Genomic DNA, 15,038 nt, shown 5'->3' on the forward strand with positions numbered 1-15,038 from the left:
AACAGCTGGATTTCTGCATTGTGTTGTGTTAAGGATGAATAATGCTGTGACACTGGGATTGTGTTTATAGTCGACCACTGATCAAAAGGGGAGAGCAGCAGAGGCTAAATGAATATAGAACCAACCACCAAAGAAGAAAAACAGAGAAAAGTGTGAATGTGAACTATAATAAAAGTACCTGTGGAGTTTTGAGGTTTTGTGTTATCGTAACAAAGAGATGGTGCATATTCTGCACAAGTGAAACAAACCCTCTGTGACATTAAAGACAAAACCCACCAAAAGAAGACCAAATGGACTCTCAGATTGTAACTGGTGAAATCAATGTATTGACTTTACTGGCTATAGTGTCTGCTTGAGTTGTATGAATTTGACAGCATGCACATGGGTAAATTGATGTTGCTTTGTAGATCCAGCAGAGGGCATTAGACTGCCACCTCCTCAGAACTGGCCTCAACATCCTTCTTGCTTCAGGCGCCCACGTGCAGAGTGCTCATGACTTGTATATCATAAATTGCAGGAGGAGGCGTGCGGGTGATGAACTGCCTATCAGATGTCAGACAGTACTGAGGCGGGCAGCGTTTGATAAAGTGACTTGGCATTGAGCTTGTTTCTGTAATGCTGACTGACGGGCCAAACTTGACGTTGACATTTTTGTTTACCATCCTTTCTACCAATGGGGCACACCCTGCCATGCAGCTTGTCACCAATGACGTGAAATTATTTCATTTCTTATTGAGGTACCATTTTGCTGGTTGATTACTTCCTCTGCAAGTTTAACTATGATTCCATATTCTGGTGAAAGAGATTCCTATTGGTTTTAAATGTGTAACAATTACCCCATGTGAATACTATGTAAGTACATTATTGTTTGTTGTGTTTTTATTTCATTATTCTATGATTTCATTGATTTTTACTGACTTATTTGTTGCATTTTCTCATGTATACTCTGTGTAACAGGAAAGTAACCAGGCAGATGTTTATTGTGTGATGCACAATGTAACCTTGAGCCTTAACTATGAGGGAAGACATCAGGAGTAATTTTTCTATCTATGATGAGTTTGCCCTCTAATGAAGGTGAGTGTCTTTCCTTGTGTGCATGCTTCTTTAAAGTACTCCCTCTGTGAACTCATCTGACCTATAACCAGTACCGACTGGTGCATTGTTCTCCAGGGTGGGAACAATTTCTCACAAATGGAGCAGGCAATAAAAGAACGTTTTACCTTGACATCATTAAAGGGGTCATATCAATGGGAGAGTAAGTCACTGATATCATTTACTATATCAGTGGCTTTTGTCTACAAAACGGCCATGAGCTATGATGAGAAGTTTAGTATTTGTTTCCAACAAGTTAAGTTTCAGTTTCCTGGAAAACACTGAGAGAGAGAGAGAGAGAGAGAGAAACAGAGAAGGGGAAGGCAGAGAGGGGGAGGAGAGTAATGAGACAATAAAGAGAAGGTTCAGACACATACTAACAGATTTCGTGGATCAAGGTCAGGTAGTTCTCTTTGTACAACAGAATGGCTTTACGCTCGACTAAAGGTGAGTGTCTTTATTTATATGAAGGTTTATGTGATCACTTTTCATGCCTCTTATGTGAGATGGATTACATCTCTATTATTCATATAGTTTCACTGCTGTTTCTTCTCAGTATGCGGCTCTCCAGATATTCAAGAAGACCTCAGGATTGTTCTGCTGGGGAAGACTGGCTCAGGAAAGAGTTCAACAGGGAACACCATCCTGGGAAATGAGGTCTTTAAGGCAGAATTCTCACCATCTTCTGTGACAAAGACTTGTAGAAAAGTAGTCTTCAAGTACAAAGACAGAAGAGTGAGGCTCATTGACACGCCTGGGTTCTTTGACACATCAACAGCAGAAGACGAGTTGAAAGAAGAAATCAAGAAATGTATCCTCCTCTCTGTCCCAGGACCCCATGTGTTCCTGCTTGTGATCAGTCTGGGTGTTCGGTTTACACAAGAGGAGAAGAACGCCGTCAAATGGATCGAGGACAACTTTGGTGCAGAAGCCTCTAAGTACACACTTGTACTTTTCACCAGGGGAGACGAGCTCGGGCAGAAATCCATTGAGACTTTTTTGGAGGAAAGCTCTGATCTCAGGGATCTCATCAGAACGTGTAACGCCAGGTACATTGTGTTTGACAACAAGAGCATGAATAATCGCACTCAGGTGAATGATCTGTTTGAGGAGATAGACAAGATAGTGCAGTTAAATGGTGGGCATTACACCAGCAGCATTTATGAAGAGGCCCAGAGAAAGATCAAGTCAGCTGAGAGGTGGAACACCTGTGTAAAGTATGCGCCCATGTTAGGTGTAGGTGTGATTGGAGCTGCTGCTGGAGCTGCAGCTGCTGGAGCTGCAGCTGCTGCTGCTGGAGCTGGTGCTGCAGGGGAAGTCGTTGCTTCGTCCATTGGGACAACTTTAGTGGCTGCTGCTTCAGGGATTTTTCAAACTCTTTGGAGGATTCCAAGACTTTAAAGATGTATCATTAACCTACTCTGAGAAACACTTTTCATCCTGGATATCATTTTTTGTTGATTGTTTTTATTGATTATTGAATGTTCTTTTTATTTTCACTGATTATTATCAGTTTTATTTCTGATTATGATTTTATTAATTCTGTTTGAGTTGTAAAAATCAAATAACCTGAATCTGATTCTACATTACAAGACTTCATTAAGAGTGACAGAAGTAGGATGCTGAAGGTTTGACTTTTTTAAAGTTCAGAAAACTCCTTTTGAGAGAGATAATCAAGTCACTTGCATCCAGTGTAAGAAGACTGTTGAGCTGTGATCCAGATGAGTGGCCAGGGGTGTCACAGGCCCCTCCTGAAATCTTATTGGCCATCCCAGGTGCCACCCGATAATCCAATCTATGATCAGCTATTTTTCTACTCAGAGGTGGAAAAACTCGTGCACACTGTCTAACTTGAAATGGACTTCATTGCCAATGAATGTATTTATGCAGGCTAGCATACACAAGTGTTAGTACGTATTTTCATGAATTCATTCATCTTGATAATTTTGTGGATATTTCTTTGAATTTTGTGAACCATCTAAGAGTAATTCTTCTTTTAGGGTTGTGAAGCTGTAATACATATGTGTAAGAGACCTCATAGCAGCAGAGCTATATTTGGATTAGAGCCAAGTGTATGTTGTGCACTAGACAGCAAACAACTGTTTGCTAAGTGTGTGTCTGTTACGTATACAAATCATGGTCATGTCATCTTTATTGCTTCATAGTGATGTACCCAAATGGAAAGGAATGTGTGGGCTGTACCTTCTAGCAGAATATAAGCAACACTGTGATGAAGACTTTGACATCCATTGTGAGATCTTGGTCAGCATGGGTCAGCGATGGTCTTTGTCAGCCATGTGTGTTCTGTTTTTGTGTTGTCTGACCACGGCTGAATAAATCCTAACATAATCCACAGTTTTTTTCACGATTTCATCATTGTCCATTTTATACAGAAACAAACCCCCACCTAACAACGAGTTAACATGCATTTTTGCATGCAAGTACTTAAAATCATGACTTTGCACACATTGATCTTTGTTTTTGATTCCCCAAAGAATCAAGAAGATGTAGGCTACATGTTACAGATTGAGTTTCTAACATATCATTAGAAGGGATAGAAAAGGTCAAAAATGAATGTGTGTGCCAACAAACGGCACCCCTGAATCAGTCAGTGCCTGTGGTGGATCACCTAAGTTTAAAAAGTCTGGACATGCCCCTGTTTCAAGTATGCACTCCAGGACATTTTAGGTCAGCCTTCCATCCAACTTTTCAACAGTTTTTAATCATGTGTGGTACATGTGGTTGTAACTGCAAAAATGACTTAATGATGGCTAAAGAATGGAAACAAGCTGTTCATAGGTGGTAACCACACGTTTCAGGATACTTGGTAAGTAAAGAGACAATCAAAGAGAAAGCTGCAGAAAAGAGAAAACAGAAGTACAGCCTCATCAAGAAAACACATCTCAAAGAGTGTAAATACTGGCTGAATAGAACACAATCCATCATAACATCTTTAAATACAAGAATGTCAGCCAGTAAAATACTTCTCATGAAGTCTCCTCCTGACTCATACTCTCATACCCAGCTGTTTTACATTAGTTGTTTGTCACCAGGCCGACAGACTTGTAGATATATTTATTCAAAGTGCAGTCAACTTGAACATTGAAGAGCATTAAAAGCATTCACTGTCGCTTCATTTCAAATTGAGTTGACACTTTGAGTACAAGGTGTGAATTTCATTAAATGTTTTACTAATGGAAATTAAAATACACAATATGACTTATACAAATCAGGCATTTGCACTTTGTGTGTTTTATGTATTGTCTGTGTTTTATTAAGTGACTCTCCCTGCAACCACATTTATCTACGGGTACAAATAAAGTATACTGAACAAAAAAAACGCAACCCGCCACTGAGAATATTTGTACGCAACTTCAGAGAAAAACAAGTCCAAAGTCACTTATAATAAGCAGACTTTGCAACACTGACCAGAAGGTCTGCCAGTGAAGTACTTCTAATAAATTCCCCTCCTATCTCTGACTCATACTCTCATACTCAGTTGTTTTAACACGTTGTTTGTCATCAGGCCGACAGACTTGTGGATATATTTATTCAAAGTGCAGTCAACTTGAACATTGAAGTGCATTAAAAGCATTCACTGTCGCTTCATTTCAAATTGAGTTGACACTTTGAGAATAAGGTGTGACTTTCATTAAAGGTGTTTAAATTCTTTACTCATGGAAATGAAAATACACAATATGACTTGTACAAAGATTGAAAGTTTGAAACTGTCAATTTAATATTCTGTTTCCTTTGTTAACACCATTGTGTATCATTTAATTTAAGGACAAAGGGTTTTATTTTGACGGCCTGTGAAAACCTGGGCGCTAAACAAGGCATAATTGGACATTTGAATAAGTGGCTTGATTATACATAGGTATGTTTTGGGAGGAACATTGTTCTGTTATGTGTTGCAATGGCACCCCCTATTGGCCTGCAAAAAACTCATACAGGAAGTGCACATGTTTTAAAGGAAACAGGAAGTGTGCACTCTATAAAAGGAACAGGAAGGTGGAGGTTCTTCCTTTTGTCATCGTCAGTAGTGATGTGAAAAACAGTTCTTTTCAGTGTACTGAATCAGTAGAATCAGTTCAGTAAAGTGATTCGTTCAAAAGATTCGTTCACCGAATCGTTCAGTACTTCTCCGCAGCTCTGTCTGTGAATCAGAATTTAATAAGCTGAAACACGGCCGAACGTTTAGTTCTGCTCGCGATCGTACTGAGAACAGCCGGTGGTGAATAATAAACCAATGAGCTGAGAATTTAGCTGGATAAAGTTACAGTTTGCAAACTGAAAGCTGCTAAAACAATCACATTTATTTTCCCCGACCGTTCTGTTCAGTACGTTCAGTACACGTTCAGTTCATTCAGTGAACGAACTGAACGAGAACTCCGCCTCCGAGTCACTCTCTTCCTCTCAGTACGTTCAGTGAACGAAACACTGACTGAACGTGAAAGAGCGAGACTGCGAGTCACCAGCCTCAGTCACACACACACACACACACACACACACACACACACACACACACACACACACACACACACACACACACACACACTGTACTGACTGAGGAGAGGAGGGAGGGCGGGCTTTGAGTGACTCTTACGGTCTAGAGAGAGAGAGACACGAGACGGGAGAGAGGAGAGTGCAACTGAAGTTGAGAAATGAACGACTCTTTTCAGTAAGTGATTCAGTTCAGTTCGTTCACCCAGATGATTCGTTCGTTTTGAACGAATCGTTCATGAACTACACATCACTAATCGTCAGAGCACACATGTGCCAACTCCTGGAGAAGCTCAACAACGAATTGACTTGTGTCGCTTAAGACAGCAACGGCTGTAAGTCATTTATTATGTATGATTGCAAGGTGGCTAGCCCTTAGTTGTTTTGTCAGAATGTGGTTGCAGAATCTGTATTTCTGACTTGCTTATCGTAGCATGTAGTTTAGGTTAGCCCATAGCTTAGCATAGCATTTAGCTTAGCATGTAGCTTAGTTTAGCCCTTAGTTTAGCATTTAGCTTAGCATAATTAGCTTAGCATTAATGTTATAATTGTATTACAAATTAAATTTATTATTTAATTGTGTGAGGTTATTTATAGCACGTTGCTAATCTGTGCATTTTCTTTGTTATACTTTTCACTCTGAATTCAACCTTGATGAATAAACAAGATCAACTGAGAACCTGACTCACTCATCATTTGAATCGAGTTTGGCTACCCACACACGTAGGGAGGACAGTTACAAACATGAATCAAACCGATCAGTGTCAGCTCTCATTCCTTTTCGGAGCTCGGTGCGCCTGCAGGCTTGCACGTTGATATTTACAAGGCAGACTTCAGTTATAGTTATAGTTAGCCCAAGCATCAAAAAGCAGGAGAGAACTTGTCCACATGAGGCCCAATAGTTTATCTATTCAATATTAAAATCTCCAGACAAGCCGACATGGTGGGACAGGATCTATGTTAACAAATGTTCTGTGGACTCACCACCAAATAAAGGTAAGCTGTAAATATGTATTAACTCTTTATATTTACTTCACTTATTACACTGGTTGTCTGCATCCTCAAGATGGGAACATGCCACACTTGCATGTGTCGTAACCACACCTCATTTTATTGAAAAACACACTCCTGGGCGCCAGTGGGCACAAGTTCATTTATTTAAACAACATGAGAGCTGCTTCAGGTGGAAAATAGGAAAATAGAAATCTGCACCGAGTGCCAAGACGTTTTGTGCTGGGAGTACGATAGGGCCCTTAATCTTCAGGACATGCAAAATGATGATTACATAAAGATTCCTAAACATCTGTTGTGTCGTCCTCAGAAGTGTTTTATTCATATAATCATGTCTTTACTGGAGTATCAGTTATTTTGAGTTTTAACGTCTTTACTAAATCAACTATTTGAAGCCAGATCCAAAAATAGACTCGGCATAATTTTTGCATTGAAAAAGTTAACCCTTACTTTCTGATCAGTGTGTGTCTGACACCAACTGGTCACTATAACGCCTCTTTTGGTCACTTTCATTGTAGCTGGCTGTGATGTTGTGGGCTCAGTGAAGGGTCTCTTTAGAGTGTTTCCTCACTTAAATGGGATGGGCCAGCAGATGTTTATCATTGTCTCATACTTCCTTTAAGGAAGGGAGCTTGTAATGCTTCTAATAATAAAACGAGGGGAAACAGCGCACCATAGATCAAATGAAGAGCAGATATTAACCTGCATCAAAAAAGTGTTTTTGACCAACTATCACATCAGATGTGAGAACATAAAGTGTTACCAAAATGCCTCCAAACTGTGACATTCATCAGCAATGTATGTGATATACGTTTTAGGATCGTTTATTTGGAATGGAGCGGTTTCTATTGTGATATAAATGTGTGAGAAGAAAACAAATAGAAAACACGTGTTGCATTTCATACTGTTGGTTTACTGTCAGCATCAAATTCACATTTCTCTCTTATTGCAGTGGTGAGTCAAAGAGAATGATGCAGAAAAGGCCAAACATTATTCACAGGTATGCTCTAAACGGTAAATTTTAAAAAAGTATGTCCAATGGGTCAACATGTCCTTGTGACCTGGTTATACTGGAACTCCTTTTTTGGCCTTGCATCTTATTCCTTTCCATATCAAAATAGCAGCTATACCGCACAACACACCCAGGACGAGCACAGGAGCTCCCAGAGCCAAAGCCACTGTCGTGTTAGCTCCAACTGCTATAACCACCCCAGCTACCACTAACACAACAGCAGCCGCAGACGCCGCACGTATATTCTTTCTTTTCCCTTTTTTCTCCTTCTCTCTCTCTTTCTCCTGTTTCTCCCTCTCTGCATCCCAGATTTTTTTCTCTTCCTGTTTCTTCTCCTCCGCCTCCTGTTTCCTGCGCTCCTCTTCCTCTCGCAGCTTCCACTGGGCCTTCTCATACATCTCATTAGTGTAGTGTTTGCCCCCATTATCCTGTACCATTTCCTTGATCATGGTGATCAGCTCTTTGACCTGCACTTGGTCGTCTGGGTCGTTGTTGTTGAAAGCGTGGTATCTGCGTCCAAACGTGATGGAGAGTCTCCGCAGCTCCTTGCACTCCTTCAGAGCATTGTCAGCTTTGGCCTGATCTTTACATGTAAACAGCATGATGGTGTACATGGAGGCATCGTCTCCAAAGTTATCTTGGATCCACTTCACAGCGTTTCGCTCCTCCTCAGTGAACCGCACTCCGAGCCTGATCACCAGCAGGAAGGCGTGAGGGCCGGGCACGGACATCTTGACACATTCCTCTATCCTAGTCTTTAGTTCTTCCTCTGTGATGCCTGTGTCAAAAAGTCCAGGAGTGTCGATCACCTGGACCGCCGTCCCATCCACTTCCCCGCTCTGTGTCTCACAGTTTTTGGTCACAGAGACGGAGCTGGGGTCCTCTTTGAATGCAGCTTTCCCAAGGATGGTATTTCCTGTTGCACTCTTCCCTGATCCCGTCTTCCCCACCAAGACGATCCTCAAACCACCGGACAAGTCCAGAGCTGTAACAGCAGAAGCAAAAAATTATCTGGTTGAGTGCAAGGAAAGAAAACCCTCTATTTTGGATCTCAGTCTCTATTACTGCTGACATGCAATGCTTTTGAAAATGTATTTTTCAGGTGCTCGACAATCTACATGTATTTGGTGATAAACAGTTTTATGCAGGAAAGTGTGGAGACTTGCTGTAAGCTAGCAAATAAATATATATTAAAGGTCCTGTGGGAAACTTTTTGTTTGCAGCAATTTTAGCACCCCCTGTGGACAAAGCAGTAGCTCTTGCCTCTATGCCGATCTTGTCCTTTACAATTATTATGTGGCTTTTTAACAAATCTCATCCTCCTTGTGTTTTACAGTTATTCGTACTGCTCATTGAGAATCTTAGCTGTAGAAAATGTAAAGAAAGGCTATTTCTCCAGTGTCCTGTAACCCACCTACCCCACAGCAGCAGTTAGAGGCATGAAAATAGCTATAGATGGTCTTTTTCGCTTTCATTTTTTATTAAGAGGGATCACTTTGTATTTCAGTCTGTTTCACAACCAGTTAAAAAGTCCTGAGTTTTAAAAGTCATACATTATGCAAAATACACTTTTCCCTTCATGACATCACAAAGGGCAGTAACCCCTCCCCCAGGTGGGTGACACTCCCACAGCTAGGTGTTTGTTCTGCCCTCTGAGTCTGCCTTCTCACCGTAAACAATAGGACATGGAGCGAAAAAAGTTGAAGCCACCCAAGCCCTTCTACAGGGGCGTGGTCAGACACAGCTCATTTGCATTGAAAGCAACAGACACAGAAGCAGCCTGTTCTGAGCAGGGCTGAAATAAAGAGGTTTATAGGCATGATCAAAAACAGGATCAGAATGGATTTAAATCAGATTTTTGGGAGCTCTTAGACTTCTATAAAATTGTTGAAAATGAGTATATAATATGTAACCTTTAGGAATGTGCAGGATAAAATGCTTTCCCCCAGTAGGTCAACAGTAATACTGCAACTAAAACAATCCCCTTTGGCAACAAAAAAGCATTATATAAGGGAAACAATCTATAATTTTCAAGAATTTTTTTTTTTAGTTTTGGTTTTATTTGTTATTTGTATTTTGTCTTAGTTTTAATCTCAATTTAATATTTGGTTTAAATGTTTTGGAAATCATCACATTATGTTCTTAATTACATTTGACACAACGTCCCAACTATTTGGGAATTGGGTTTGTACATAATTCTTCAGTTTTAAATAATTAAACAATGAAGGTTACATTTGTTCAGCTTATCTTCAGCCAAACAAACATTATATATGTGACATCATCCAACAAAAATGTTGGGACTAGGCGGGCGGGGCCAGCCGGACTACTCTTACATGCAGAGAAGTGAACAACACAATGTTGGGGCAAACCCAGAAACATTGTGGCATTTGACGGCAAACTATTTGAATTTAGATGGTCGAGCGGCATTTCTGCACAATTAGAATATGCTACAGATTAGCTTTTTAGTTTTGTGAGGGAGAAAAAAGTTCTGCTGGATGTCAACGAAACACACAGGGTTGTGTGGTTGGAAATTTTGAATGTTAAAATGACTTCAGATGTATTGAATTGCGCAGGATAACTTTGTAACCAATTGCAGGACAACTGAGTTTAAAATCTGTTTTCTAACTGTATGTAGCCATACATGTACCTACACTGACATCAATAGACTCTTGTTTTATTATGAATTAAGAACCATTCTAATAATGACTCTGTGACACTGAAACAACCCACAGCGTTTATATAAAATACCAATCATCAGAATAGAGCAGCTAAAAATATTGAACTGTGATACTAGAGAAGAAAAGTACCACAAGCAACCTGGCAACCCAAAACTAGTAAATCTACAAGCATTAATTAACCATGTTTTTATGACTGAGCTGATATTTAAATGCTTTATCAAATCTTCTATTTATAAGTGGCATACAGATAAATGTGTGTGAAAGTATTCTGACAGTTTTCATGAAAGAAACAATGAATGAGCATACCTTCAGAGTTATTCAGACCACACCCATCAGAGCGAGGTAGAGTTTTCTGCTTTTTCTCTCGCAGTGGTATTGCTGTGATTTGAAGGGACACCAATGAGACACGAGAAAACAGACTGTTAGTCACTGACATCATTATCAAGGTCTATATTTTTTTCAGTTTCCCCCTCGGCTCTTTTCAGTGTCACGTTAAGTGTTACATCCTACATTAATAAAAGGATCAAAGCTTTATTTTGAACAATAAGGACATCCATTTTCTTACCTTCAGCCATTTCTTCGAATTCACCTTTTCCAGCTCCCACGAGGCCAAATAAGTTGTTCCAGGCCTGAGTAGTGATATTAGAGCAGCTCCGGGCTTGACGTGAGACATTAGTGTTGTGGGAAACTTCTGGAAGTCTGGCCTGAGCACAGGGGGCTTCCTATTTCCTCTTATTGTCTTTGGTTTACTTCTGAAAATGTGCATCCCCCTCACAGGCTGTCCCCCTGATCTCTGATTGTGCTCAGCAGGTTTGTGTACTTGCATGACTTGTACGTTTTAGAAAGAATAGCTGTGACAAGAGAATAGCATTCAGATTTTTTAGCAGGTCATTAAAGGTACTAGAAAGATTATTCAATGACGACTATAGTTATTTAAAGATGAGGGAGAAAACCCTGGAGGGCATCACATCACATCCTTTAAATGTTGACATTTCCTCCATTCAAAAGCAACACTGAGTGCGGCTGTGGCTCAGTTAGTAGAGTCGGTCGTCTCTCAACCAGAAGGTCAGGGGATCCATCCCCAGCTCCTGCAGCCACATGACCGATGTGTCCTTGGGCAAGACACTCAACCACAAGTTGCTCCCACTGCTTCATTAGCGGCAGCTTCTAAAAGTGTATGAATGGGATGAGTTACTTCTGATGGTCTCTTTACATAGCAGCCTCTGCCATCAGTGAGTGAATGGAGTAAAACTGTGAAGTTATCTTGACAATGAACTTAAAATGCTGCTTAAATATTATTCCATTTAAAACATTGTATAAAGAAAAACGGAAGGGCATTCTGAATGTATTGAGTAACTCTAACTTTGAGATGATTGTATTTGACTGTTTCAGTAGGAATTGTTAATTTGATATGATTTGTGAAATGAAAAGGCGACAACGGGTTAGACAGTGACTTGTGTTATTAAGAAAAGGGGTCGGTATTTTACATTTTCTTCTTCCTGCTCCTGTCTGTTCATGGACAGTGTATTATTATGAGAAAATATTGTATGGTGTGTGCTGTGTTACTGTGTGGACTCATATACTGAAATGAGAAAAATCAGTAAAATATGAATGAATAAATGAATGAAGTGTTTTTTAAATAGTTCAAGTATTCTATAGTAATGCAACTCAAGGGTTAAAGGCAAATCATTTCCACTAAATGAGACACAGGAAACTACAGAGCCCCTAAAGTTCCAAAAAGTAAAGAAAAATAAAAAAAATTGTTTGCGCACAACTTAAGTATTAACAGTTATCCTGTTCCCACAAGTTATTATTTTGTCCGCACAAGATATTTTGTTTTGCTTTTTGGGACTTTTGAGCCGAGACACAAGTAATGTTCATCTTATTAAACATATTTAAAATAAGTTTCAAACGATACTATGAGTAATAAAAATCATTAATTTTTAACACCCTGAATGGAACTGGTACTTATTTTATTGCGGTGTTTTAATAAAAGAATATGTTGTCCTAACTTAAATAAGTTCTATATATTCTTTCACTAACTGATCAGGTTTTATAGTTTATCAGTAAGCATTTTGTGTCAAATGTACTTTTTTTTAAGCCTACAGTTTATTCAGCTGTCTGATGCGATCTCTCTGGTCCAGAGATTCTGTATGGCACCACAATCAGAGCACCCCCCCCCCCCCCCCCCCCCCCCATTTAAACTTTCTGCCCTTAGTTTTGTTTCTCTAGAAACGATACTTAAACCGATGAGAGTGCACATACGGGAAAAAAGAGGAGGGAGCCATCTGATGGCTGCCAGGGACAAAACGTCTCTCTGCATCTGTTTTTAATCCAGACAGCATTTAAATGGGAACAAATGTTTAGCTCTCTATCAGTACGTTTACACGGACAGTTCAGTCAAACGTTAGCTCCATTTAAATGGGAACAAATGTGTAACAAGATTTTTTTTTTCCATAACTAATTCTGATTTTTAAAGCTGAGTGGCACCTCTTTAGTAAAAGTAGTATTTCAGAATAAATCACCTCTAAAAGAGCATACAGGTTTAAAAAGATTGTGCGCATGTTTATGTAATGTTGAAATGTTGTAAATGATGTAGTAATTATGCAAATATTTAATTTGGAAATACATTTTAATTATAAGAATAAATGAACTATTTTTAGCTCTCTATCAGTACGTTTTACACGGACAGTTTAGTCAAACATTAGTTCCATTAGAGCATTACACTGGTCTACTGTTCTTGTCCCAGTATATGAGCACTGGGGGAGAATCGATTTATTGAAGGAAGAATGTCCAACCCCGTCACAGTAGGTGGTGCTACACCCCCTTTTAACTAGCTACTATTGGGCATTTTTCTGGTTGACCTATTACATCACATACCAAACATTTAACACATTTATGCAAGTCAACCTCCAGGTCAAGGTGTTTTCAATATGCCTGGTGAGTTTATTAAGATGTTATTTCACATAGTTTGACTCAGAGCTGGCTCCATGACTTAATTCCATGTAACTCATGCCAAAGGACAGACCACTTTTAGAGAGCAGCATCTCATGTAAAACACATTGTGTGATTTTAATTATGTGAATCTCCGTTTCACAACTTATCAAATGTACTTTCAAAGGTGGTCGGAAGAACCATTTTGTGCTTCCCCCCAACCTACCACCACTGGTCACACTGGATCGGCCCACACACCATACATTAAAATGTTGTATTAAATACAGACATAAAATAAAATCCCCAAAATGTCAGGTGACTCTGATGATTAACAGATTACTGAAGAACGGCTATCTGTTGAGCTTGTGAACTTGTAGGTTTCTTGGGGAAAAACACTGCTCAAAGAAATAACAGGAACACTAATAATAATAATATATTTTATCAGTAACGCACTTTACATTTTTGGCAAAAATCTGAAAGTGGTAAAGAGTTGAAAATAAAAACAATTGCATCACTGAAAAACCATGGTAATAAAAAAAAGGAAGGCAGCTAAGTAAACTATAAACACTAGGTTAGGCTGTTACAGAGGTGGGTTTTTAGGGCTCTTTTAAAGACTGTGGTGCCCTCAGGTGGTCAGGGAGAGCACTCCACAGACTGGGACAGTGGACCAGAAGTCCCGGTCTCCCATGGTGTGGAGTTTAGTCCTGAGGGGAGAGAGGAGGTTGGTATTCCCAGAGTGTAGGCTTCGTGTGGAGGATTGTGGGGTAAACAGTTTTGTCACTAAATTGCCACAGTATAACATCAAGTCAGTTCAATTTCAATCTGTCCATTTAGGAAGCACAAGTGAGAGTCGACCAATTTCAAAAGCTTTAGTGCAAATGAAAGTAAAAACAGATGCAATGAAGAGGCAAAACCAAGACAAACCCCCCAAAAGGGAATGATTCGCATGTTGTGGCCACAGACAATTTCTCTCTCCTCATCTTTCCTGACTGATTCATCCCTAATTTTGTGTCCGGCTACTGTCATTGTCTCTACTGGTAGCATGAGGTGGTACCATAATATTCCAGTTTTTCTCAGTCGCGTTGGTACATTTCTCAGATCCGAATTGAAATTCTCAAAACTACTTGTTCAATCTTCACATCATTGTGTCACTTGTGCACATCAAAAACGCAGTTTCTCATTTCTTTGAACAAGTTGCAAATGCTTTCGTACATCCATGAAAATGATTATGTACAATTCTCTGCTGTTTCCTACATTATCAATGGCTTATGTCATGTTGGTCAAAATGTATTATAATGAGTCTCTGTTGAATAGTCTCACCCCCCACAACATTTAGGCATTAGTTCATCGCATAAGTCTTTACATGCAAAATGGTTGAACAAGTTGTCATATGTCGAGCATATTTCTATACATTTCCATTAGACTTTTTTTCTAAATCTGTCCTGAATTGGTAAATTGCTCCCAGGTGAATCTTGACTTTCTCTAACGAAGGGAAATGTGTGAAGCATTAGATCAACCAATGATCAACCAGTTTTCTGGTTGCATCTCATGAACCATCAACTGGCAAGTATATATATAGCCAGAGCACAACACAATGTTACAATGTCTGACAATGGAAGGACAAGGAATTGGACGGGGTCAACAGCCAGAGAGAAGAAGAAGAAGAGAAAGAGGAGTGAGGCTGCGTGGCGGAGGAGCTGGGAGGCATAACAGCGGAAGAGGCAGGAGAGGCAGAGGACATATGCGTGTTCCTGATGAGATAAGAGCCACACTTGTAGACCACGTTCTCAATCAGGGGCTTACAATGG

General features: G+C 39.8%; 2 protein-coding genes across 3 annotated transcripts; one reads left to right on the forward strand and one right to left on the reverse strand.

Moving 5' to 3' along the window:
* The first annotated feature begins 1,398 nt into the window (after window positions 1–1,398).
* Window positions 1,399–3,447, forward strand: LOC132983313 (GTPase IMAP family member 7-like). The gene is made up of 2 exons (XM_061049580.1): window positions 1,399–1,539; window positions 1,649–3,447. Exons 1-2 carry the CDS (start codon window positions 1,518–1,520, stop codon window positions 2,491–2,493), a joined length of 867 nt encoding a protein of 288 aa, XP_060905563.1. The 5' UTR covers window positions 1,399–1,517; the 3' UTR covers window positions 2,494–3,447.
* A 4,051-nt stretch (window positions 3,448–7,498) lies between these two features.
* On the reverse strand, window positions 7,499–11,238 carry LOC132983279 (GTPase IMAP family member 7-like). 2 transcript variants are annotated; one of them, XM_061049544.1, is made up of 3 exons: window positions 10,862–11,219; window positions 10,603–10,674; window positions 7,499–8,603 (listed from the first exon to the last, which is right to left on the reverse strand). In XM_061049544.1, exons 1-3 carry the CDS (start codon window positions 10,869–10,871, stop codon window positions 7,672–7,674), a joined length of 1,014 nt encoding a protein of 337 aa, XP_060905527.1. In that variant the 5' UTR covers window positions 10,872–11,219; the 3' UTR covers window positions 7,499–7,671. The 2 variants fall into 2 exon arrangements, with proteins under 2 accessions (XP_060905527.1, XP_060905531.1); XM_061049548.1 differs by lacking the exon at window positions 10,603–10,674 and having other exon boundaries at window positions 10,862–11,238.
* Between the last annotated feature and the right edge of the window lie 3,800 nt (window positions 11,239–15,038).

This window comes from Labrus mixtus, chromosome 2 (assembly GCF_963584025.1).
Source record: "Labrus mixtus chromosome 2, fLabMix1.1, whole genome shotgun sequence".
NCBI classification, from domain to species: Eukaryota; Metazoa; Chordata; class Actinopteri; order Labriformes; family Labridae; genus Labrus; species Labrus mixtus.

Bases quoted from the DNA above. Each gene is read 5' to 3' on its own strand.
- LOC132983313 (XM_061049580.1), top strand. From the start codon at position 1,518: ATGGCTTTACGCTCGACTAAAG. The intron at 1,540-1,648 runs GTGAGTGTCTTT...GTTTCTTCTCAG, and splicing joins GGCTTTACGCTCGACTAAAG to TATGCGGCTCTCCAGATATT.
- LOC132983279 (XM_061049544.1), bottom strand. The intron at 8,604-10,602 runs GTATGCTCATTC...CTGCTGTTACAG, and splicing joins TGGTCTGAATAACTCTGAAG to CTCTGGACTTGTCCGGTGGT.